General features: G+C 41.8%; 1 protein-coding gene across 1 annotated transcript in view; it reads right to left on the bottom strand.

Annotated features, from left to right (window-relative positions):
• DTWD2 (DTW domain containing 2) overlaps positions 1-24,843 on the bottom strand; it is an 86,692-nt gene that overhangs the window by 27,409 nt on the left and 34,440 nt on the right. The window contains exons 2-4 of the mRNA XM_079995811.1: positions 23,068-23,158; positions 22,247-22,341; positions 12,362-12,551 (exon numbers count right to left, since the gene is read on the bottom strand). Coding sequence (XP_079851937.1) covers positions 12,362-12,551; positions 22,247-22,341; positions 23,068-23,158 — 376 coding nt within the window. The remainder of the gene's footprint in view (positions 1-12,361; positions 12,552-22,246; positions 22,342-23,067; positions 23,159-24,843) is intronic.

Genomic DNA, 24,843 nt, shown 5'->3' with positions numbered 1-24,843 from the left:
ACAGCGGTGCCTGCCCTGTGGAACGCCCTCCCATCAGATGTCAAGGAGATGTGTAACTATCTGACTTTTAGAAGACTTCTCAAGGCAACCCTGTATAAGGAAGTTTTTAATGTTTAATGTTTTTGTACAGTATATGCTGTAAGCCACCCAGAGTGGCCGGGGCAACCCAGTCAGATGGGTGGGGTATTATTATTATTATTATTATTATTATTATTATTAAAGCCTGAGTATATGCTTTGCTCCCAAGGCTAAGGTTTCTTACATTTCCCTGATAACCAGTTTCAGCACCACCTATGGCATCTGCCTAAGGCCCCAAGGCAAAAAAAAAGGCCTAAGGAACAACGTGTCTGCTTTCAAGATAATATTCTGTGCCTTCCATGAAGAAACCTTGCACGAGAATCAGCCATACATGTAGCTTCTCCTGAAGCTCAGTTTTGAAAGAGCAATGCTCAGGCTTATTGAACTAGGTTATTTTAGAAAGATGTTTTATCAACCACCAACAACCTCAAGTATAAAATAATTTTTCCAACTAATGACCAGAAGGATGACAACGTTTTTTAGTTCTTACCAGAAGCCCGCAGTCCAGTTCTGTGAAGAAAAAATTCATCAGTGACAGTATGAGAAGATTAAACCTCTTCCAATAGTGAAAACTGGCAGAAAATAAATAAAGCTGATAAATGATGGCACTTGCGAGTGAAGGTGCTGCAGATTTTACAAGTATTTATGGTTTTGTTCATAATGAAGAGGAAAGATTGAGAAAGCCCATATTCAGGAAAACATATCTGAGTTCTGAATTTATATAGAGGTATTCTCCATACATATAAGTTTGCCGTAACCATATGAATATGAACAAAAGGAAATAAACCAAGGGCTTTGCACTCAATTGTAATGGTTCTAGGGGGTTGCTCATGCGTAAGTTGCCGCCACTCTTGGCTTGGTTGCCTGGTTGAACCCTTTCTGTCTGGACAGCCCTTCACTGCGTGGCTGTCTCAGTCGCTGGCAGAATCCGTCAGTGGGCGTTTCTTAAACTTCTTTCAGCAAAAAAGTTCTTTGACGCCAAGTCTCCTCCTACTCTCCCTGCGCGGAAGTCTTCTGCGCAGGGAGGGTGTGGGCAGCGGAGCACCCGTGCTCTCCCCACTAGTCTCCGGTGAAGAGTCCTGGAGCCTTTTCTCCGATTCCCCCATCTGCCCCCCTTCTCTCCTGGTGTTACGTTGATTTCCTTCCCCAGCAGCTGGGCTGCCTCTCTCCCTGCTGGGACCCTCTCCGGCATCCCTCTGGAGCCTTCCCTCCGCCTCCAGCTCTGATGGCAGTTCCCTGACATCAATGATTGAGAAAAGGGTTTGGGAGAAAGATCTTTTTTCTCGTAGCAGAGTTAGCACAATGACGATAGCTCCAAGCACAATAAAACTTGGTTAGATTTTACATCTTCTCTAATCCACCTTTAAACAAACATTCCCCATGAAAATACTTAGGCTTGAATGAATAACAAGAATCTTAGGTTTGCAAATAAGTGAAACTCACAGAGTTTCCAGACGTTACAGCAAACATGCAATATTGGGTTAGAAAAAAATGCAGACTTTAAATCTGTTTTAGAGAGATTCATTTCACTTGCAGGGAGCCATGGTTGCATGGCTCCTCCTTTGCATGCTCCCAGAAACACAGTGGGAAGCCAATGGGAGGAGGGAGCAGAGGCTGAGAGCAAGCTAAGCCCTACCCACAATGGTAACTTGAGCTCAGGGCTCAGGTTAACCCTTTCACACACACACACACACACACACACACACACACACACAAATGAGAGTCAATAACTGTATACAGTGGTACCTTGGTTCTCAAGCTTAATTCATTCTGGGAGTCCGTTCGACTCCTGAAACCATTCGAAAACCAAGGCACAGCATCTGATTGGATGCAGGAGCTTCCTGCACTCAAGAGGAAGCCGTGTAGGATGTTTGGCTTCTGAAACACGTTCGCAAACTGGAACACTTACTTCCAGGTTTGTGGCATTCGGGAGCTGATTTGTTCGGAAGCCAAGCCGTTCGAGTACCAAGGTACCATTGTATTAAAACACTTGAGGCTACCTGAAAGTTTCTTGTGGGAAGACTACAGAGTTTTCCAGTTACATGCATAAGGCATAACTATGGATCACAAAGTACAGGCAGACTTCATGTAAAACTTAGTCAAGGGCTTCAGAAAGCATATGTAGCTCTGTCCATAACCTTTCACATATTGCTGTGCTGTGTACATAGGCTTTTAGTCCTGACCACATCATATACTGCTGCACCTCAGTCATAGGAATACGGGTTGGGAGAAAGGTCACGCAGAGTAAACTGCCACAGCATAAGAGCCCAAGTTTGTGCAGAGTTAGGTCAGAGAGCTCCCCCAAACTTAGGCCTTGAAAGTACTGTAGCTTATGGACTATATAGCTTCCTTGCTCCCAAGATCAGAAACTTTCCTGAGGTTGGCCCTGTTGCACAGTAGGTTCTTTGTCTCACCTCAAGGAAGACTTACAGATAGGTAGCCGTGTTGGTCTGCCATAGTCAAAACAAAATAAAAAAATTCCTTCCAGTAGCACCTTAAAGACCAACTAAGTTAGTTCTTGGTATGAGCTTTCGTGTGCATGCACACTTCTTCAGATACACCTGTACACCTGTATCTGAAGAAGTGTGCATGCACACGAAAGCTCATACCAAGAACTAACTTAGTTGGTCTTTAAGGTGCTACTGGAAGGAATTTTTTTATTTTGTTTTGACTCAAGGAAGAGTGACATGGATGCATGTGTAAACTGAATATTTTACTTAGTATCATGAGGCGTTACCGGTTACAAGAGAAGCAAGGAGGAAAGTGAAGAGAAATTGCAACTCACAACACAGGAAGGCTGCTGAGCCCACCCACCCATTCTACTTCCAGATACGTTAACCCATTAAGTGTGTCTTTGTCTTCTCTGAGTACAGTGGGTGTTAATTAAAGACTGTTGCTTACTCTAGCAGACCCTTGGGAACTAGCTCAGAACCTCAGGGCTCCTTGAGGCATTGACTTCTTTCGCAACTCCTAAGAGGAGTGCTGTGGCCTAGAATTTGACTGAATGATAAATACACCATTTTCTTATCTACTTAGTTCAATGGAAAGCTCTTCTCAGATTAAAATTAATATTTCAATATGCAAATTGCAAATTGCACTTTACAAAATTTAATCTCAACAATCACTGAAGACAGCAGTTTCTTGCACAGCCTGCCTCTTGCTGAATACAGGGAACTGGATTGGTCACCAGTGCTGGAAACAGATGCTGGTTCCAGGGAAATTTTATTACGATTTGCCTCGCATCAGCTGGGAACAGGATTCTGCTTGTTATTGGAATGAAGAGCAACAACAATGGAGAAAATTCTTACCTTTCACAACTGTTCAGCTTTAAAGTACAACTAAAGAATTTAGGGTCTGAACTCTTGTGTTTTTTGTTTGTTTGGAAAAATTGTGTTCTCTAGAAAATGAATGAATGTTTGGAAAAATTGTGTTCTCTAGAAAATGAATGAATGTGTACTTTCTGAAAATGTCACTAAACACCTTCTATATGGACTCGCTATTTAAAAAGGGGGGGGGGGTGTGTGAATACGTCAAAGGGTTAGGCCATGGGTAGGCAAACTAAGGCCCAGGGGTTGGATCCGGCCCAATCGCCTTCTAAATCCGGCCCATGGATGGTCCGGGAATCAATGTGTTTTTACATGAGTAGACCGTGTGCTTTTATTTAAAATACATCTCTGGGTTATTTGTGGGGCATAGGAATTCATTCAATTTTTTTTCTTTTCAAAATATAGTCCGCCGTCCACCCCACAAGGTCTGAGGGACAGTTGACCAACCCCCTGTTGAAAACGTTTGCTGACCCCTGGGTTAGGCTTTGGGCCATCCTTTCTTCTGTGATTGAACAATTACTCAGAAACATACCCCCAGTGAAGTGAAAGAAGCCTGGAATGGTTTTTATTTTCTTGAGTTGATGAAAAGAAACCATTCTGGAAGTCGCCTAACAGTAACTTTACAGTGCAATGCTGTACATTTGTGCGACTTTGCTTCTTTTGGGATATGCCTGGCCAATTCACTGCAGGCCTTTTAGTGGGCACAACATTTGCTTGTTTTAGACGCACCTTTCTTGCTGTGCCCCCCAAAGTAGGTTTCAGACAGCTTAAAGATTAAAAGCGTGTGTTTTCTGTTTACTATTTGGTTTGTTGCTCCTGAGGAAAAAGCTTCTGCAACTTTGTTTATTCGTATAACGAAGTATGATAAGGTCAAGTGCTTTTTAGCCATCTGTTCCCCACTCTGCTATGGCTCTTAATACGGCTAAGACCAAGGAATTGGTGGTGGATTACAGGAAAAAAAAGGCGGACATTCAGCCCTTGTATATCAAAGGGGAACGGGTGGAGAGGGTGGCGGAATTCAGGTTTTTGGGAGTGACTATCGATCAGGGCATGACTTGGAGCGCAAATACCACTGCTCTGGTGAAGAAGGCCCAGCAGAGAATTTATTTCCTCAGACTTTTAAAGAAGAACAATCTGAGTGAGAGACTGCTGGTGTCCTTCTACCGAGGCTCCATAGAGAGCATTCTCACATACTGTATTTGTGCCTGGTTCTCCAGTTGTACAGCTAGGAAGAGGAAGGTGCTCCAGAAGGTCATAACCACAGCCCAAAGGATTATTGGTCATCCTCTCCCATCTTTGGAAGAACTGTACGGTTCCCGTTGTCTTAGGAAAGCAAACAACATCCTGCAGGATGCATCTCACCCGGGATACAGTCTGTTTGCACTACTGCCTTCTGGCAGGAGATATAGAAACATCAAGTCAAGGACAAATAGACTGAAAAATAGTTTCTATCCAAGAGCTGTGGCCTTTTTAAATGCTGTAACTCGATAGTGTGACCTGGGAGTTTGATGGGTGTGGGTGTGGGTGTGGCTGGAATGTGGTTTGTTTGGTTGTTGTTGTTGTTTTGCTTTTGTTGTTTTTAAGGGATGGCATCCAATTTCGTTGCACTTGTGCAATGTTGCACTTGTGTAATGACAATAAAGAATCTATCTATCTATCTATATCGCCCTTCGTGAAAAGCAGCCTCTCTCGCAGCGCAGAGTGATTGCTTCGTGCAAAATACCAGTAGCCTAACTGTGCAGCCGCGCCTGCTGTGCACACAAACGTGTTCCCTTCGCTGAACTAATTTGTATCTGCTGGGCCAGCTTAATGCAATGCTTCCTTAGCATCCCCCTTGCCAACTGTGACAGCTGCTGCAAGGAGACCTGTGGTGCATGCGAGGCCCCTTCGTAACCTCTCTCAGTTGTGTCTGCACCAAAACATCACAGGGTAGTACGCTTCTGTAAAGCACATGGATGTGCTCCTGGAAAGTATATGAAGCGTTACAAACGATGGCTTTACACAACAATACTCAGTAAAAAGGGGACAACTTTAAGCTATGTTTTGCAAACATATTCTATCAACTTACTATGACGATATAGTCCCTTCCATCCTCTGAGCGAGACACACAGACTACCTATGCTAACAGAAAAATGCAATTTTTTCAGGCAGATATAAAAGTCAGTCACACAGAATAATAACATTATTTGGACATAGTTACAAGAGTTTAGAACTGGGTAGTCAAATGGTCCGGGATTTTCTAGACATTATCTTGTTTCTTCAAGCTCTGTCAACTTGGTTTTCTGAAGCTTCATGCATGCAATTCTCTATGCACCTGCATTAATCTACTATTATTATTATTATTATTATTATTATTATTATTATTATTATTAAATTTGTCCGTAACTTTATCTTGCCCAGGGCACCCGAAAGCACCTTACAACCAAAAAACAGGCCAAAAAAACCACAACTCCCACATAGATACATTAAAACCAAGTGGAAAGAGAAATACACTAAAAACATCCCATTCAAAATGTATTTTGAAAAATATGATGAATCTTACTCTCTTCTATATCTATATTCAAATGGCACTATTTAGAATCTGAGAACAGGAGGGGGGAATACACAAAAGCTGGAGGCACTTTTTAGATGGCAAATCCCACTGAATTTAGCAGAACTAACTTCTGCAAAAATGTAAGATAGGAAAGGCAGGCAGGCCATGTTAATGTACTCTTCATCCTGAAAATAAAACAGAATCTCTCATACAGAATCTCTCATTTAGAAACCTGTAATTTTATGTGATTATCTGCAAGAAATGCTGTTTGCAAAAATAGTATGCTAGAAATACTCTTATGCTGAAATACAAAATGCATATACATAATTTACATGTTAAAGGGAAGGGAAACTGTTTTGTTATAATCCTAGAACATTCTTTATGCTTTTTGGAATATACAACACTTACACTTTAGGACAAGAAAATGAGAGGAATCTTGCATTTTATTTATTGGATATATATTCCCTTTGACTCCCTGAAAAGGCTTAAATCATAATTATAAGCTCTTCTGTGGAAAGTCTGATCAACATCTGCAAGATAAACAGCAATAAATCTGAAACAAGCATGAGAACTATGCATGTAAGCAGCTTCCAAGGTTTAATGAAAATTTTAACTCTCCACAATTGCCTGCCTCTCTCCTCCATCCACTCCCTGATAATGGATCAAATCCTGATAATGGATCAGGTCCACAACGCTGAACAGCGCACTAAAAACTGAGCCACACAATCAGCAGATTCACACTATGCATCTGTGATTGCATTATATACCGCTTGTAGCTGAAGGTGGAGACTGGATGTAGAAATATCCCGACATATCCAAAGCTCGCTCTCTATAGAAAACTAAAACACCAGGCAGAAGACTGGCCTTTATCATTTCAATCCCAATTATGCCACTTAAAAAATAATAAAAAATGAGCATTATTTAGGATTCTCTAAGGACAGACATCCCTTCATTGCTACTCACACCCCCAGAAACATCAGAAAGACCAATAATTAGTGAAGCACAGTTATGTAGAGACCAGGAAGTTTAGGTGACATCCAACTACGTCATACAGAAGTCCATTGATTTCAGAAGTCATACTCTGATGATGACTTGAATAAGGTCAAATTCACTAAGTTCCTTTGGTAAAGGTAAAGGTAAAGGGTCCCCTGACCATTAGGTCCACTCATGGATGACTCTGGGATTGCGATGCTCATCTCGCTTTATTGGCCGAGAAAGCCAGCGTACAGCTTCTGGGTCATGTGGCCAGCATGACTAAGCCACTTCTGGCGAACCAGAGCAGCGCACGGAAACGCTGTTTACCTTCCCGCCGGAGCAGTACCTATTTTTATCTACTTGTACTTTGATGTTCTTTCAAACTGCTAGGTTGGCAGGAGCTGGGACCGAGCAACAGGAGCTCACCCCATCGCGGGGAGTCGAACCACTGACCTTCTGATCAGCAAGTCCTAGGCTCTGTGGTTTAACCCACAGCGCCACCTGCGTCCAAAGTACCTTTGGTAGCAAGCCATTATTTGTCAGCCCCATCACAATATATGTATGCCAACCATTTTGAATACACAAAAAACAAACGACAGCTCTGAGATTTTCAGTATCACTGATTCCAAAGTGTGTGCACAAATGCATATGAACGTTTTATTATTATTATTATATTATTATTATTAGTAGTAGTAGTATACCCCACCCATCTGGCTGGGTTTCCCCAGCCATTCTGGGTGCCTTACAGCATATATAAAACATAGTATCAAAAAATATCAAACAGTTGAAGCATCTGCTACATTGTTAACAAACAATTGAAGTTTCTAGATCTTGGAGGTTTGACATCTTTTTCATTTAAAATTATCTATATATCTATCTGTCTATCATCTTCCAAGTATTACCATGAAAGTGTTTTATGAGTTATCTGCTGCTAGGAATGGGAAAAAATGTACTATGTGGTTTGTTTTAGAGTACTATTGTACACATTTCTATTCCGAACCAAGTACCATTAAATTTAATAAGACTTACTCCTAGGTTAAGTGAATTTAGGATTGCAATCTGAGGCATTATGAAAGAGAAGAATGGAATTAAACACACAATTGTCATTTTAGACTTGTGTTTAATGTAACATAAAGTTCTGGCCTCAACACACACATTTGCTCAGATGTACTTTTTGGCAAAAGTGCAATCTGCAACTAGTGCAGGTTTTTGTGTGGCAACTGTTATATTAAAATTTAAATTATTTCTAGTAATAAAAACCTTGCTTTAAAAACTTCAGAAGCAAATAAATGCTGGCAGAAAAAGAGAACTTATTTTGAAAGAAGAAAATCTTAGTAATTCTCTAGAGAAAGAAAGAAATACTGCATACTTTGTGCAGAAGCAAAGCATGGATTGCGCTTTATTTCTGTGTTATACAGGTTACTCTCAAAGGGTTAGACAGCTTGATTATAAGAAAATAGTGTCATAATATAACCTTTGTATTAATGGCAGTAAAATATGGGAGATGCTTTTTAAACCTGTGTTTGGCTGATCTTTGGGGCCATAAAAGATAGCTGCAGTACATGCAACAATAACTTTTACCAATAGCAGCAGCCGGATATTACAGTCCTCAGATGTAAATTTTATGAAAAAGAACATTATTATGAACTTTGCAGACAGTTATTATGTCTCATTTTCAGCTGTTTAGCACAGTTCCGAAGAGGTTTCAGCTAATGAATGCAGAATGAGATTTAAAGTTATTAGAAAGCTCTTAGTTTGAGTTTAGCACTGACAGGTTAGCAAATTACACACACACACACCTTTGACAGGTTACATCTTATGGTCAACTGGTGATAAATGTTGAAAAAACTGTAAGATTATTTCCCCTTACACCAAGCCAAAAGCATTTGTTTACCATGCCATGACCCAACCATTCTAAGTAGTTTTGCTGTATTAAAAAGCTAGGGCTGAATTAGGTGTTGGGAATGCAGCAAAGCAACTGAAATATTCATTTCCTTACATGCCAACCTCTGACTGACTCTCTCTTACCATATTCTCAGCATATCAATTTTCACTGTGTGAACTGACCACTTAATGAGTATTCAGGTTCTGTAACAACAGCAAACAGGCATAATCTTTGTAGCTATTGCTTCTTAACAATTTTTAGCCTAGTCATGCCTGAGTGGAGTGTGGCCCAATATCTTAGTAACACAGTACATATAAACTTTGCCCTAGTTGTATGGGATCTTTGTTTCCTCAAGCCGCTCCTTTATGAATGAGTGAATATTTTTTTCTCATAGAAAACTCATGTTCCTAGTTGCTACGGTAAGATCTTAGAGCTCCCTGTATCTGTTCTGTTGTTTAAAAGTATCTCTCAAAAAAGCATGTCTTGAATAGAAAGGAATTTATTATTAAATTGCATTAGCAATAGTAGTTCCCTTCTACTGCCTGCACCTACTAATAGTAGACTCTCCTGAACCTTGACTTCTAGTTCCTTCAAACCCAAAAGGGAGATGTACAATCACAAGTTTTAAGCACAACACAATCCTAAACTGGCTAAGAGAGTGCTAGACTTATTAATTCCCCACCCTATACAGTCGTATCTTGGAAGTCAAATGGAATCCGTTCCAGAAGTCCGTTTGATTTCCAAAACATTCAAAAACCAAAGTGCGGTTTCTCCTGCAGCCAATCAGAAGCTGTGGAAGCCCCATCAGACATTTGGCTTCCAAAAACAGTTCGCAAACTGAAACACTCACTTCTGGATTTGCAGCGTTCGGGAGCCAAAACGTTGAAGAACTAAGCTGTTCAAAAACCAAGGTACGACTGTATTTCTTTTATATGTGGATTCAAGATTTTCTGCTTTTAATAGTACATCAATAACAGCAAGACAATGTGTTCCCCACCCCGCAAGTAGTGGAAAGTTCCAATAGGGATGCTACAGGATTTAGACCCTTTGAATGAGCCCCAGGGACTTACGGTGTCTTTGTGATATTAGTTTTATTTTACAAATATATAAGCAGCCTGTGTTGGAAGCAAACATGCACTCCTAAACAGGGAGTAGATCTTCTAAGTCTGCATCCACAAACCCTGTACCCCCACTGAATTTCATACAACACACTAAACACACCAACACACATCTCAAAACTCTGCCATTCTTTGTTGGATTCTCTTGCCCTTCAAACTGAAAAACCTGGCTCCAAACTATTTCAATGTCTGGGCCCCTCATCTCTGAACGATGTAAGGGCCAGATCCTAGTCCAATCGCATTGGAGGTGGGCAGGAACAACCTATAATCAATTAGGATTACGCGACAAAATTCTCAGCCACCCGTTCACCATGCTTAAGATGACCAAACTCAGAACTGTACTGATGGTTCCAGTTCCACATATGGGCAGACCTTCAGCAATTTTTTAAAAAAAGAAATTGTAACAGAAGAATAAAAATGATATGCGGAGAACGGATTAATAAACTGCATGAGAATTTTACAGCAGATAGGGACCAGCATAACTAACAGAGCTTGCGAGCTGGAACGATGCATTAATTCATTTTTATTTTTAAATGTCTCTAGATAATGCTTCAGGATGCATTAACTTAAGTTGCTGTTCTTTCAGGCTTTATTTAGGCCATGAAAACCACTCTGAAATTAATAAAACTAATAAACAAAAGCAAAACAAACATTAAACGGATGAGAAGGTAATAAACCTTACTTGTGGTAGAGAATCTTTTTTTTTAAAAAAAAAAATCTTACTCACTTGGAACACTACACAGACGATCAGTATTCCACTTCTATCAAATCATAGAATTGTAGAGGTGAAAGGGGACCCTGAGGATCATCTAGTCCAACCCCTGGCAATGCAGGAATATGCAATTGTCCCATTTGGGGATCAAACCTGCAACCTTGGCATTATCACCACCACCCTCTAACCAATTGAGCTAGCCAGGCCATACATTGCGATATAAGGCATTCTATTCACTGACCTCCATTCTAGCCTCTATTTTTGAATCTCAGTACAGTGGTACCTCAGGTTAAGAACTAAATTAGTTCTGGAGGTCCGTTCTTAACCTGAGGTACTGGTACTAGCTAATGGGGCCTCCTGCTGCCGCCGCGCGATTTCTGTTCTCATCCTGAAGCAAAGTTCTTAACCCGAGGTACTATTTCTGGGTTAGCGGAGTCTGTAACCTGAAGCATCTGTAACCTGAACGTCTGTAACCTGAGGTACCACTGTAGAAGTACAAATCTGGATATACTGTATGTCATTTTGCCTTTCTTTTTTCTGAGGCAGTGCCCTTCGTGAGGAATTCCCTGCTCCACTGTTCCTTTCTCCTCTATTTGTGTTCCACTGGCATTTGAATACTCTTTTTAAAGGAGAAAAAGCCTTCAATTCTGCTGTTGATCAATTTAATTAATTTATAATTACCTCCAGTTTCTGTGTTCTTTGTGTCCTGTGGGGTTTTTGTGTGTGCTGCTTTTAGCTTTTTTTGCAACTGCTTTAATGATAACAGTATTTTGGTTTTGACCTTTGTGGTTTTATACTTCATTTGCAACCCCTTCTTGGAGTCGGAAAGCAGGATACTTTTCAAAGGCTGGAGAAAAGCAGGATGCAATATTTTTCTATAAACAAAATAACTAAATAAATTCATATTACATTTAATATTAAACGGCTTGTGGTTTGGGGAAGAACTGCAGCTTGGTGGTACAGTAAATGCTTTTCATGAAGAAGGTTCCAGGTTCAGATCCTGACATCTTCAGATAAGGCTGGGAAGACTACTGCCTAAAACTCTGTGGAATTGCTGCCAGTCAATATAAAGATACTATCAAGCTAGACAGAGCCACGATCTGACTTGTATAAGGCAGTTTTCTATACTTCTGTGAGTTGCTGACCTTGCAGTTCTCAGCCTGATCTAAAACCTGTCAGAAAGGCTTACAGCATACTAAATGCGGAATTTCTACCAAGCACACAAAGGCTATTGTCAATGTAATCAAAGGTTACCTTTGCTGAAGATAACTTTTGATGAAGAGAGATTATACCAGGTGTTGCTGCAGAAGTCATCATTGTAAAAATTTCTCTTAGGTCACGGTACTGATCAAATGCATAGTTGAGTAAAAACAACATGAAACATCACTAGTATTTCAGCTACTAAAAGGAGTCGAGGACCCTCCTACTACATCAACATGTGAATATGTAAAGCCGTTGGTCAGCAAAAACTCCAGTCATGAGTTATTCAAGCATCTCTTCCAAGAATTTTACCCCAATGATTATTATTTTTTAATTGTTTTCAACAACAACAGTAACAACTTTTAACAGTTCCAAGCATAATTGCATGGGGGGCACTTGGAGCAGCATTTTCCATATTAAATTAATAATAAAAGGTATATGCAAATGCTGTGTTGAAGGTGTCTGCAAGTCTGCAAAGGGAATTGACTCAGGCAGAAGCACACTTCCTTTTTAAGTCTCTGTGTTAAACCTTACCTGTTTAGGTATTCGAAAAAGGGTGTTCTTAAAGAATATATCTTTGGCCTGGCTCCATGTTCCATCAATGATAATGATCACATAGGGATCAGGTGAGCTCAAGTTGACCTCTTCCAAATTTGCTGCTCCAGCTCCAGGATATAATATTAAAGTATTTTTATTTCTGCACACAGATGCCAGCTCAGGGTACCTACAGAAATATTGAAAAAGTGACTTTAGTGTTTTCTTTCTTTCTGAGGAGTACAAATATAGAACTTGCTCGTCTTTTTCGATCCTGCCTATCCCATTTCACCTCACGATAAACGTGGATTCTAAGTATTCACACATATGAAATCTGTTTAACATACTTAGCCCCACTGGCTTAGGAAACTTGCAATTCTTCATTCATCGGAATGAAACTACTTATTTACAATCTTCCCCAAATAATTTCACCCAACACCATTTTCTCTCAAGGACTACCTAAATGCATGGGGAAAGAAACCTGTATATTGCACTCCTATTAACTTGGTGAATGAAAGCTGTTAGCCTTTGGAGGCAGAACAATAGCGGGGTGCAAGGAGCAGTGTGATGGACCAGACTTCCCCAGGAGAGGGACAGGAAACAAGCAAACCAGCTCTGCCAACCCCTCCTTTTTTGATGACTTCCCCACTGTAAGCAAGCAGGTATCTTCTTTCCTTAGAGACAGGTGGCGCTGTGGGTTAAACCACAAAGCCTAGGACTTGCCAATCAGAAGGTCGGTGGTTCAAATCCCCACAACAGGGTGAGCTCCCGTTGCTCGCTCCCTGCTCCTGCCAATCTAGCAGTTCAAAAGCATGTCCAAGTGCAAGTAGATAAATAGGTACCACTCCAGCAGGAAGGTAAACGGAGTTTTCGTGTGCTGTTCTGGTTAGCCAGAAGCGGCTTAGTCATGCTGGCCACATGACCCGGAAGCTGTACGCCAGCATCCTCGGCCAATAAAGCGAGATGAGCGCCGCAACCCCAGATTCAGCCACGACTGGACCTGATGGTCAGGGGTCCCTTTACCTTTTTATCTTCTTTCCTTGGCTGCCTTCATGAAACAGCTCTTTGATCTTTGGAAGTATTATTTTTTAATGTCCCAGTCAACCCTCTCTATTGGCTAGACTTGGAAGGCAACTGGGCATGGGGTCGGGTTGTTTAAACTCAAAAACCACAATTTTCAACTTATGGTTTTTACAGGGTAACACAATCTGGAAAAAGATGTTCTTAAAGAAACACCTATTTTATAAAAACAATTGAACAATTCCCCATTAGAGCATAATAATACAAGGCAAACTGATCCTAAGCGCAGACAAGACTGTGTTTATCAATATCCATCTGTTTCAGAATTCAGGGACTAGTTTCATTTGCAGTCTTCTCTTTAGGCTTTTCCTTTTATATTGCTCCAATTGTGCTAGCTTCCCGTGCCTCAACTCTTTCTCTCTACCCTATAGCATATTCCCCCCTCTCTCTTTTTCTTCCCTATATGTAAATTATTTCAACTCCCTCCCTAAATGCCTTAGTCAATCAGAGGGGGAAGTGGAACCTTGGTGTAGTTTCTATTTCCCCAAACATCTTTCCCCCCATTAAATCTATAAGTTTCATTTCCCTTTGGCAAATTCTCAGGCTTAACTTTGAACCCTCCTGTATAATGTAGACCTCTAAAAAAATAAAGGAAGCAGCCAACCATTTTATAAGAAAGAAGAAAATATAAAATGGTGGAACAGTTTCATTCGTTCAGAGGCAGCAAAAACCATGTATGGACATTAGGGAGTGGCGGTTGCTATAAAATGATCCAATGACTGCATTCAGCTCTTAGATTTAGGAACACCGAACAATGCATTAAACACATTTAATGTTGAATTGTTATTTTTTATCTATGCCAGGATGTCTGCATTCTCATCAACACAACTTTATGAATGGCCACAGTGCCTATTTTAAAGGTAAAGGTAAAGGTACCCCTGCCCGTACGGGCCAGTCTTGACAGACTCTGGGGTTGTGCGCCCATCTCACTTAAGAGGCCAGGGGCCAGCGCTGTCCGGAGACACTTCTGGGTCACGTGGCCAGCGTGACATCGCTGCTCTGGCGAGCCAGAGCCGCACACGGAAACGCCGTTTACCTTCCCGCTGGTAAGCGGTCCCTATTTATCTACTTGCACCCGGAGGTGCTTTCGAACTGCTAGGTTGGCAGGCGCTGGGACCGAGCAGCGGGAGCGCACCCCGCCGCAGGGATTCGAACCGCCGACCTTTCGATCGGCAAGCCCTAGGCGCTGAGGCTTTAACCCACAGCGCCACCTGCGTCCCGTGCCTATTTTACATGCCTTTAAACTTGGCACATTTTCTTTTTCTTTTTACATTAGTTTTTCCTCTGGTCTGACAGTTTACACTTTTTCCTCTACAGTTATATACGCATTTTCAGGATGCGATGAAACACACTTTGCCCGCAAAGCTTGTGTCATAATACCTCTGTTGCTCTTTAAGGTGCTACAGGGTTCTTTGCTGGTTTTCCTGCCACAGGCCAACAAGGCTTGATGACACCACCTCCAGCCAGGATAGGGGAGGAGAAAGGCATGCCTCCCGCCCACTGTAGCTAGTTTCTGTGACAACTTATAGTCCTAGCTAGTAGTGGACGGCATGGTTCAGCAGCAGTACTCACCTGACCTCCTGACAAAGTCACTGTTGCTTACTGGGAGGGAGAGGGGTAAGGCAATAGAGAGGTCAGTGAGATCAACAGGATCGCTTTGCCAACCTCCCTGTTGCCAGGGGCGGAGGAAGGAGGTGGGGGTGTGGTCCGCCCGGGGTGTCACCACTGAGAGGGGTGACAAAATGCCGGGCGGCACTCATCACGGGGCCTGCAGTGGGAGAGGCTCCGCGCTGCCCAAACGATCTGCCCACTGCATCTCCCTCCCCCCAGCTATAGGACAGCTGAGTGGGAAGAGGCAGGCAGACTCCAGAGGCCACGCGGTGCGCCCTGCCCCTATGGGTGGCTCGCCCCGCCCCTGGGCGCCCCACCCCAGGCGCCCGAGCGGCTTCCTCCACCGCTGCCTGTTCCTCCTAGTAATCAGCAGCAACACAGCTGTCGGGAGGTTGGGGTAATAATAATAATAATAATAATAATAATAATAATATATTATTTATACCCCGCCCATCTGGCTGAGTCTCCCCAGCCACTCTGGGCGGCTAAGTAAGCACTGCCACCTCAATATGTCAGCTGCTACCTAGCTTACATTAAAATCGTAGGATTGCAGAGTTGGAAGGGACCACGAGGGTCATCTAGTCCAAACCCCTGCAATGCAGGAATCTTTATGCCCAATATGGGGCTCAAACCCACAACCTGAGATTAAGAGAATCATACTTTACCAACTAGGAAGAGATACTTAACAGACCTGGAGAAGGCTATCAACTTAGCAAAAGAAACTGGTTTGATCATTTTAGAAGTCCGCCTTATTCACAAGCCAAAGGCTTGCAACTAGAGAATCACAGAGCTGAGGGAGATCCTGAGAAGACTTTCATCCCTGACCCAATCATACAGTAGTACAGTGGAACCTCGGGTTGCGAACTTGATCCGTGCGGGAGGCACGTTCGCAACCCGTAGCGCTGCGTCTGAGCACGCGCGGGTCATGATTTGCCACTTCTGCGCATGCCCAAAGTGCAATTTAGCACTTCTGCGCATGCGCAAGCGCTGAAACCCAGAAGTAACCCGTTCCGGTACTTCCAGGTTTGGCGTGGTGTGTAACCTGAAAACACATAACCTGAAGAGTCTATAACCCGAGGTACCACTGTATAAACTATTAAAATAAAAGCTTCAATGGTCTGTGTTTAACATAGAGATTACTTAAATTAACAACAACAAAAAAATCTGTCCTACTGTATCAACCTATGCAGGAGTGAATCCATAGAAGACTGGAACACCATTATGAAACAAAGCATGAAACAAGGATATTGCAGTACCAAAGAGTGGCAGGTGTTTTAATAATAAATCCCACTTCAATCAGAGTGGCGTCATCCTTTTTGAAGTTCCCAAGACTCAAGGAATCACAGGGAGGGGGAACCCCAAAATTCAACATTCCCCTGCCCCTCCAGATCAGAGCCAGATTTGTAAAGATCTTACATCTCGGGATGTAAAGGGAAAAATAAAAGTTGCATTCTATATACACATGTGATTTTCTTACAAAGAAAGGACTTTCCTCTTGAGCCTTATGTGCTTCAAAGAGGCTGAGAAAAGCCTGGCAGCTGCTTCAATGTAAACTGAGGACAAACTGAAAGCGTTGATTGAGGCAGAGGTACTCCACTTCAAGCATTTTCCAGCCGCTAAGGACTGAGCATTACTAAAAAGAAATGAAAGTGGGTTTTGCGCCTTTATCGTAATCCTCAACTGATATGAGAAGCCAGAAGGAAATGTCTCCACAGAAGTGGTGCATGTTTCACAGAACTGGTCTACATACACAGGAACATGCTCCCTTCTTTGGTCCTCTCAACCCCAAAATGAACATACTTTTCACAGGCAACCTCGGCCCCCCAGATGTTTTGGGACTACAACTCCCATGATCCCTAGCTAACAGGGCCAGTGGTCAGGGATGATGGGAATTGTAGTCCCAAAAACATCTAGAGGGTCAAGGTTGCCTATGCCTGAGTTAAAGAGTCTAGATTTTTAATTTTTTAAAAACACATCTCTATAGGTACCAGATGAGCCTCGGGGGGCAGAATTCCTAAGTGGGAAGCAACAACTGATGAGGGCCTCTCCCTAACTGCTACCTACGCCATCTCAGACAGTATGGAAACTATGCAGAATGGTTTCCAAAGATCTTGGTGCAGAGCTAGGTTGATATGAGTATAAATTGTCCTTCATACATTTGTGGATGGTGTGTTGTGGCAAATTGATAAGAAACCAGACTCCTTTGCCGATATATCAGCAGAAGAATTTCCATTTAAGAATGCATACAGATACTTGTAGGGCGGTATGGGAATTTTCAAAACCCATCTTGAAAGAGAGATTAAAATTCTAAGTCCTTTTTGTTTTGGGAGCCATATTTTTATTATATAGAACTACATTTTTCTTTGCCGCTTAGAATGCTGCTCCACTTTTAAGACAGGGCTGAGACGGCCATGCAATTTCATCTAAGAAAGGACAGGGATTTCATGCTATTCCTGGATATATTTTGCTTTCCTGAATCTAAAACTAAAATGTTGTCTGTTGTAATGCTAGTTGTGACTACAGACCAAGACTCCAGGTTACTTTTATCAGACTTATATTTCATAAAGAAAACCCCAGATTATATTTGCCATTCTCTTCTATTTTTGGCAAAAAGGAAACAAATTTTTATAACATAGATAGGGATTAACCTCTGCACTCTATCTCTAAAGTTGAATTTTTCCTAGGATAGTTACCATACTTATTGTCTATGGCCAATGTGCTCAGTAAAATACATCACATAATTAGTTGGCACCATCACCGCAAAACTGCTCTTGAGAGCTACATTTATTTTATTTTATTCATATTTCCTCTATAGACATGAGCATTCCAAAAATGCTGCTTCCACCTTGAATTTGGAGAGGTAAACTTTTGCCCATTCTGCAAAGTCTCAACAACTTTTCAATGTGTCCCCCCCCCCACTAAACTTGTTCATTTCCAATACATTTTAGTTGTATTTCAGCTGTTCAGTGCTGCAAGTTTATAGAAAACTTTTCAGATTGATTTCTCAGGTTAATCTGTGACGAATTTTGAAGATTTAGATTTGTTTTGCTTTTCGTCTGCACAAAGTATGAAGATTCTGTTCTCGTAAGTACCTCTGAAACATCAATAGCGTTTTAATTTATTAAAATTAAAATTGAAGGTCTTGGGGGGCCTTTAAAAAGATGCTAAAATGATAAAAGGAGGATATATATGTGAAGGTTGTAGGGGATTACTTGTGCGTAAATGGCTTTCAGATTAGTTAGATCGCTAGACCAACCATGCTCAGGCTGGCAGCTCGTCCTCCGTGACCTGTTAGTCACTTGCAGAATCCGTCAGTGGGAGTCTCTTGAACCTTTTCCAGCATAAAAGCTGTTTGACGCCAAGTCTCCTCCTACTTTCCCTGCGTGGAACTCGTCTGCGCAAGTAAGGGGAAGGCAGGGGCGTGCCACCGCTCTCTCCACTAGTTTCTGGTGAAAGGTCTCTGAGACCTGCCTCCAATTCCTCCAACTCCCCCTCTTCTCTACTGGTGTTACGCTGAATTCCTTCCCCCCTGCTGGTTCCCTCTCCGGCATCGCTCTGGAGCCCTGCCTCCGCCTCTCGCTCCGATGTCAGTTCCCTGACAATATATATATATAATATCAGAAAAAACAAATGGGTTTATTTTAGCTTTAAAAAAATAAAAATAAAAATGCAGAACTATGATAATACGGAGAAATGGCTTTCAAAGAATTTAATTAGCACCAAAGTTTGTTTAACCAAGTGCAAAATCACCCTTAAAGCACCAATAAAATAACTTAATGACACGAAAAATTGATTATTTTATTACTAATCTGTTGGTAGTGTTTGCTTTAAAGTACAGTGGAACCTCAGTTTCTGAACGCCTCCGTTGTTGTATGTTTCGGTTCTCAAACACCAAAAACCTGAAAGTAAATGCTTCTGTTGTCAAACGTTTTTCAGAACCCGGACATGTGACATGGCTTCCACTGAGAGCAAGAAGCTCTTGCAACCAATGAGCCTCAGTTTCCAAATGGATTTCGGAAGCCAAACAGATTTCATTAGAGAATCGAGGTACCACTGTATTAGGATACAACTGAAAAAGGATTGATGATTTTTAAAATGCTTGTAAAAATATCTCTTAAAAGAGTTAGATAAATCCTAGGATAATAGTTTCACCACTTCATCAGAACTTTCATGATGAATAATAGAACAAGCACTTGGCCAAAAATACACAATGATAATTAAATAAAGTATTATACATTGCAGGATATAGCTTTATTTATTTATGGAATACTTTAAATTAAGCATGACGGTAAATAGATAAAATGCTTGGTGTTTTTCCCCCCTGTGCTATGAAGTTAATAACATTTCTTTGAAAAGATTTCTGGCAGAAGATTACACTGAGCAATAGTAGGCACACTATGAAATCTAAAATTTGATCTTGAGGTGCATGTTATGCTGCTTCAGTGTGCCTTTGGGCTGGGGCGTGCTTTGCTTCATTTCTCCGTACTTCTCAAAACAGCTTATCTTTCCCGCTCATACCATCACATTTATTATACCCCCAGCCCTTGAAGAGACATTTCCAGCACCTTTTCATTCAGTGGTTGTGACTCAGCGTCGGAATTCCTCAGGTGGCAATTCTCTAAATACTGACAGACTATGGAGTCCAACTACCTAGGTGGAAGCAGGATAAACTGGGCTAGAACTTCACTAAAGACAGAAGACAAGAGGTTAGTGCAAAGGGCACTCTGTTCTGAAGATGGCTCTGGTTAGAGGACCAAGAACTAGGGAGATACAAAGGATGCTAGCCATGAGTCAGAAAGGAGGGGAGGCTATTGGGTTATTGTTTTTATTTTTATTATGTATTTTGTGGTTTTATATCTTCATTTTGTTCTGTGAACCGCAGTGAGACCCCCAAGTATAGGGCAATAAATAAATTTGATAAATAATGATAATAATAACCCAAACTGGTGGAAAACTGAGTAGATACAAATACCATGTGCGGTCTCTTATGAGGTAACAGCTGAACACTAAAAAAGAGTAGCTTAAAAAGGGTTGAGATGCCTTAGATTCCACAAGCAGGTTCAGGAGTTACTAATACTAATTCTTGCATTTATAGTTTATTACACAGGGTAGGCAACCCAAGGCCTGGGGGCAGGATGCGGCCCAATCGCCTTCTAAATCTGGCCTGCAGACAGTCCAGGAATGAGTGTGTTTTTACCTAAGTAGAATGTGTGCTTTTATTTAAAATGAATCTCTGGAGTTATTTTTGGGGCCTGCCTGGTGTTTTTACATGAGTAGAATGTGTGCTTTATTTAAAATGCATCTCTGGGTTATTTGTGGGGCCTGCCTGGTGTTTTGACATGAGCAGAATGTGTGCTTTTATTTAAAATGCATCTCTGGGTTATTTGTGGGGCATAGGAATTCGTTCATTTTTTTCTTCAAAATATAGTCGGGCCCCCCACATGATCTGAGGGATGGTGGACTGGCCCACAGCTGAAAATGGTTGCTGACCCCTGGTTTATTTCCTTGAGAAAAGAGTAGTAACTTGCATCCTGATCAGTAGACATCTAGATGATAACACATTGCCCAAAGCAGGGCTGGGCAATATCAGCTTTTCAACATGGCGGTGTATCACCAGCCAAACATCACGGTTTGGCGATATACCGCGATGTTGAAAAAACAATATGCATTGGCCTCTGCCCGTGAGACACTGGGTGAAACTGCCCCAGCTCTCACCTTGCGGCGGTTTCACCCAGGGGCTTGCAGGCTGGGACAACGTAGCATGTGTGTGCAGCTCAGCTGGGGATTGGGAAGGTCCCCACTTCCCAGCTGAGACAGCTCCAGTGCTCTAAACCACTGAGCCTCTTGGGCTTGCTGATCAGAAGGTCAGGTCGGCAGTTCGAATCCCCGTGACGGGGTGAGCTCCCGTTGTTGTGTCCCAGCTCCTGCCAACCTAGCAGTTTGAAAGCATGCCAGTGCAAGTAGATAAGTAGGTATCGCTGCGGCAGGAAGATAAACGGCATTTTCATGCGCTCTGGTTTCCGTCACGGTATTCTGTTGCACCAGAAGTGATTTATTTATACTGGCCACATGACCCGGAAAGTCGGCTGTGGACAAATACCCTCTCCCTCAGCCTAAAAGCAAGATGAGCGCTGCAACTCCATAGTCGCCTTTGAGTGGGCTTAACCATCCAGGGGTCCTTTACCTTTACATATCTCTGGTGAAACCACCACCGCCACTCGTGAGTCCCTCTGCTAGCAGTGCCTGCTGGAGGAAGGGAGTTTTGACTCCCTCCAGTGGATCCTGCTAACAGAGGGACTCAGAAGCGTTGGTGGTTTCACCTGTGATATACCGCTGAGTGAAGTCAACATTGCAGTCTGCTCCTCATGGGCAAAAAATCGATATATCCCCCCACAGAGTTAGGAGATATGTGACTTAGAAGTTTGGAATGGATGCAAACCTGACGCAAAGCCAGAGTCTTATACTAGATGTGAACATAGGGTGGTATCCATGCATGGGCTACTCATGCAGTGAGAGTTTCCTCCCACTGCTCCCACCCCACACATCCCCTAAACCTGTTCTGAGGGTTCCCCAACCTGCCAAAACAAATTTGGGGGGTGCAGTGGCATAGAGCAGGCAGGAGACAGGGGAAATTCTTACTGCAGGCATGGCCAAACTTGTCCCTCCAGATGTTTTGGGACTACAATTCCCATCATCCCTGACCACTGGTCCTGTTAGCTAGGGATGATGGGAGCTGTAGTCCCAAAACAGGTGGAGGGCCAAGTTTGGCCATGCCTGTCTTACTGTGTGAGCAGACATTGTTTCATGTACACAACAACTTAGGTGAATCCTACTCAAAGAAAATGGCAGTGAAACACACATTTACGTGAGGCACCGTCAACTAACTAGACAAAGATTATATATATAGCAGATATATAGCAAAAAGCCAAGAAGCAGATCTGAAGGAATTCATATAGTAAATAAACAGGGCATGAATGATGGATTCGGAGATGGAGATGTAAAAAGAAGAATTGCCATTTGCTTGGGAGTGTCTAAAATTTGTTTTATTTCGTTTAGGCACATTGGAACATTAGCTTGTTTCACCTTCATTGTATGTGCACTATAAAACACTGAGCCAATTAACACAAAGTTAACTTACAATTACGAGTAACTGCTCATAGAAGAAATGGAAGTTAAACTATCAGTGCTCCTTACCTGTCTTCACTGAAGCGACGACCAATCAAGACTTTGCATTTTTCTTCAGGTAGACAAGCAGCCAGAAGGGGTACAGTTCGTAGTACTCTACTTTCCTTCAGTTCATATGGTTATAAAAACAAAACAAAGAGATTTACGTCATTCTTTGAACACACACAAAACTGGATTTGCCTGTATTATAAACCTGAAAACACTACGACTCACAGGATAAGGAAGAAAACCTCTAAAAACCATTATCCCTTGGCAAAATAATGGTACTGTATACCTATCCCCAAACAATTGGGTCCAACCTATTACCAAGCAAACATATACCTGAACTTGAAAATGTACAAAGAAGGAAAACAAAAATATTCAGGAAATGAACCACATATACCTATATTTGTATTTACAGTATTTGTGCAATGCCTAATAATCACGTGATGTGAAGCTTGCAACAATAATGTGTGTTGATTGGGAGATATGATATACAGTGTAACATAGCTATTTCTAGCTGGCAGAAAAAATAAAGTGAAGGAAAGTTATTTCACACTTAAAATCAGAAATATCTGCAAACCAATAATCAAAAGAGCTACAATGAAAGAAAGGAAGTATGTACTAAACTGCACTATTTTTCTCATCACAGGAGAAAACAACAAACAGCTTGAGCAAACACAAAACAAGTAAGCTTTAGCATATAAGGTTAGAGACTGTCACTGAGGTTGGTAACAGCTTCAAAAGTGACTGAATTTCACAGGGCTTAAGCCAGTTTTCACTTGCGTTATTTCCTGTTTGCTGAGCTAACTTGCTAGTTGAACCTTTGCAGTTCCGACAAGGTTACTCACCTCTGCTGGATGCTGGATGATATACAAACAGGTGGAGACTTTCAGTGGGTGGACTGGCAAGAATGGACACAAACACACCTTCTCAGGACGGCTATAGGATAGAAAGGAGTAGAAATATATATATTTATAAGGTAAAGGTAAAGGTACCCCTGCCCGTACGGGCCAGTCTTGCCAGACTCTAGGGTTGTGCGCTCATCTCACTCTATAGGCCGGGAGCCAGCGCTGTCTGCAGACACTTCTGGGTCACGTGGCCAGTGTGACAAGCTGCATCTGGCGAGCCAGCGCAGCACACGGAACGCCGTTTACCTTCCCGCTGGTAAGCGGTCCCTATTTATCTACTTGCACCCGGAGGTGCTTTCGAACTGCTAGGTTGGCAGGCATATATTTATAGCAGGAGTTAATATATAATGCAGTTTTATTATGTGACATGTGCATCTTTGCCTAAGTGCTTTTCTGCTACGTTTGAAAAAACCCAAACAACTGTGTGGTTCTGTAGCGCTCTAAAACAAGCAAACAGACTCTTAGGTGAAAATTCAGAAACACTGAAGAGTTGGAAATATTTGACTTGTACCACATGTACACGCACCCTCCAAGCATAGTAATTTTTAAACGTGCCTGAACACATCAACTTCCACAGATATAAGACCATGTGTTCAGAAACCATACCTATCATTTAGGGTTAATCTACAGAGCACTGCTTCTGCCCTTACATTTGTCATTGGGGATTGTACAAAAGAAGAGCTCAGAAGTCTGCATCTACCATTCATTCATTCTTCACACCAGAGAAACTAAATGAGGATGAATGGTTCCAGCAACGTGTTCAAATCCTTGCCACAAAGGTCATCATGTAGCTTTCAGCAAGGCACCATCACTCAGTATGGCATAGATGTCAGCACTGAACCAACACATTGTACTGCCTGAGGTGGAATAGAAAATAGCATCTTCTCTCCCAAATCTTGGAGCATAGTATACAAGGTTGGCCAAGTTATTTTCCTCCAAGACGGAAAATGCCACAAGCACTTTCTCCCAGAAGTGAATAATTACATCAATAATGAATTATGTAACTCACAATTTGCTCACTTTTCATAACACATAAAATCACTCTGCCCAATAGCAGGGTCGGCCCTGATAGTCCTACAGAAAGGAAGTCCATAGTGTCTTAGACGTTCTTAAATTTATATCCCACTTTCTTTCAGTGGAACACCATGTGATGTACACAGTTGCTATGACTTTGTTGAACTGTATTAATCATTTTGATAAATAATTTCTTATATTTTCTGATATTTTGAATTACCGTACTATGACTTTATGGAATTGCACAAATCATTTTGATGAAATTTGTTGTTAATATGCTTTACTGTGTTTGACAGTATAGTGTTTGTGAGCCACTTTGAGCTTGGAATTTGTCACTGGAAAAATGGAATACAAATATTAAAATCAAATATAAATCTCCACCCAGGCACAGAACAGACACAGAGGTACTTCAGCAAGGTATTAAGATTCTGTTGTACATCTGGAAGTAGAACCTATACTGTACCTCTGAGGGTCTTCTAGTACATTTACCCGAGCGGGAGGGGGTGGTACAAAATGCTGAAAATGGCAGATCTACAACTTTCCAGCATGGGTTTTTAGGGAGCACAGAAAGAGGTGGGTTGACATTCCTACCCCTAGCATAAGTGCTTCCACTCACCCAGCAGATTATTTGGATCCAATCCAACGTCTGTAATATTAGAAAGCAGATGTTTCTGATTGAATGATGGCAGCAGCTCATTTGTG

This window comes from Podarcis cretensis (assembly GCF_951804945.1).
Source record: "Podarcis cretensis genome assembly, chromosome: 11".
Classification (NCBI taxonomy): domain Eukaryota; kingdom Metazoa; phylum Chordata; class Lepidosauria; order Squamata; family Lacertidae; genus Podarcis; species Podarcis cretensis.
The sequence above is the reverse complement of the archived record's forward strand: the minus strand, read 5'-3'. Positions and strand labels throughout refer to the sequence as shown.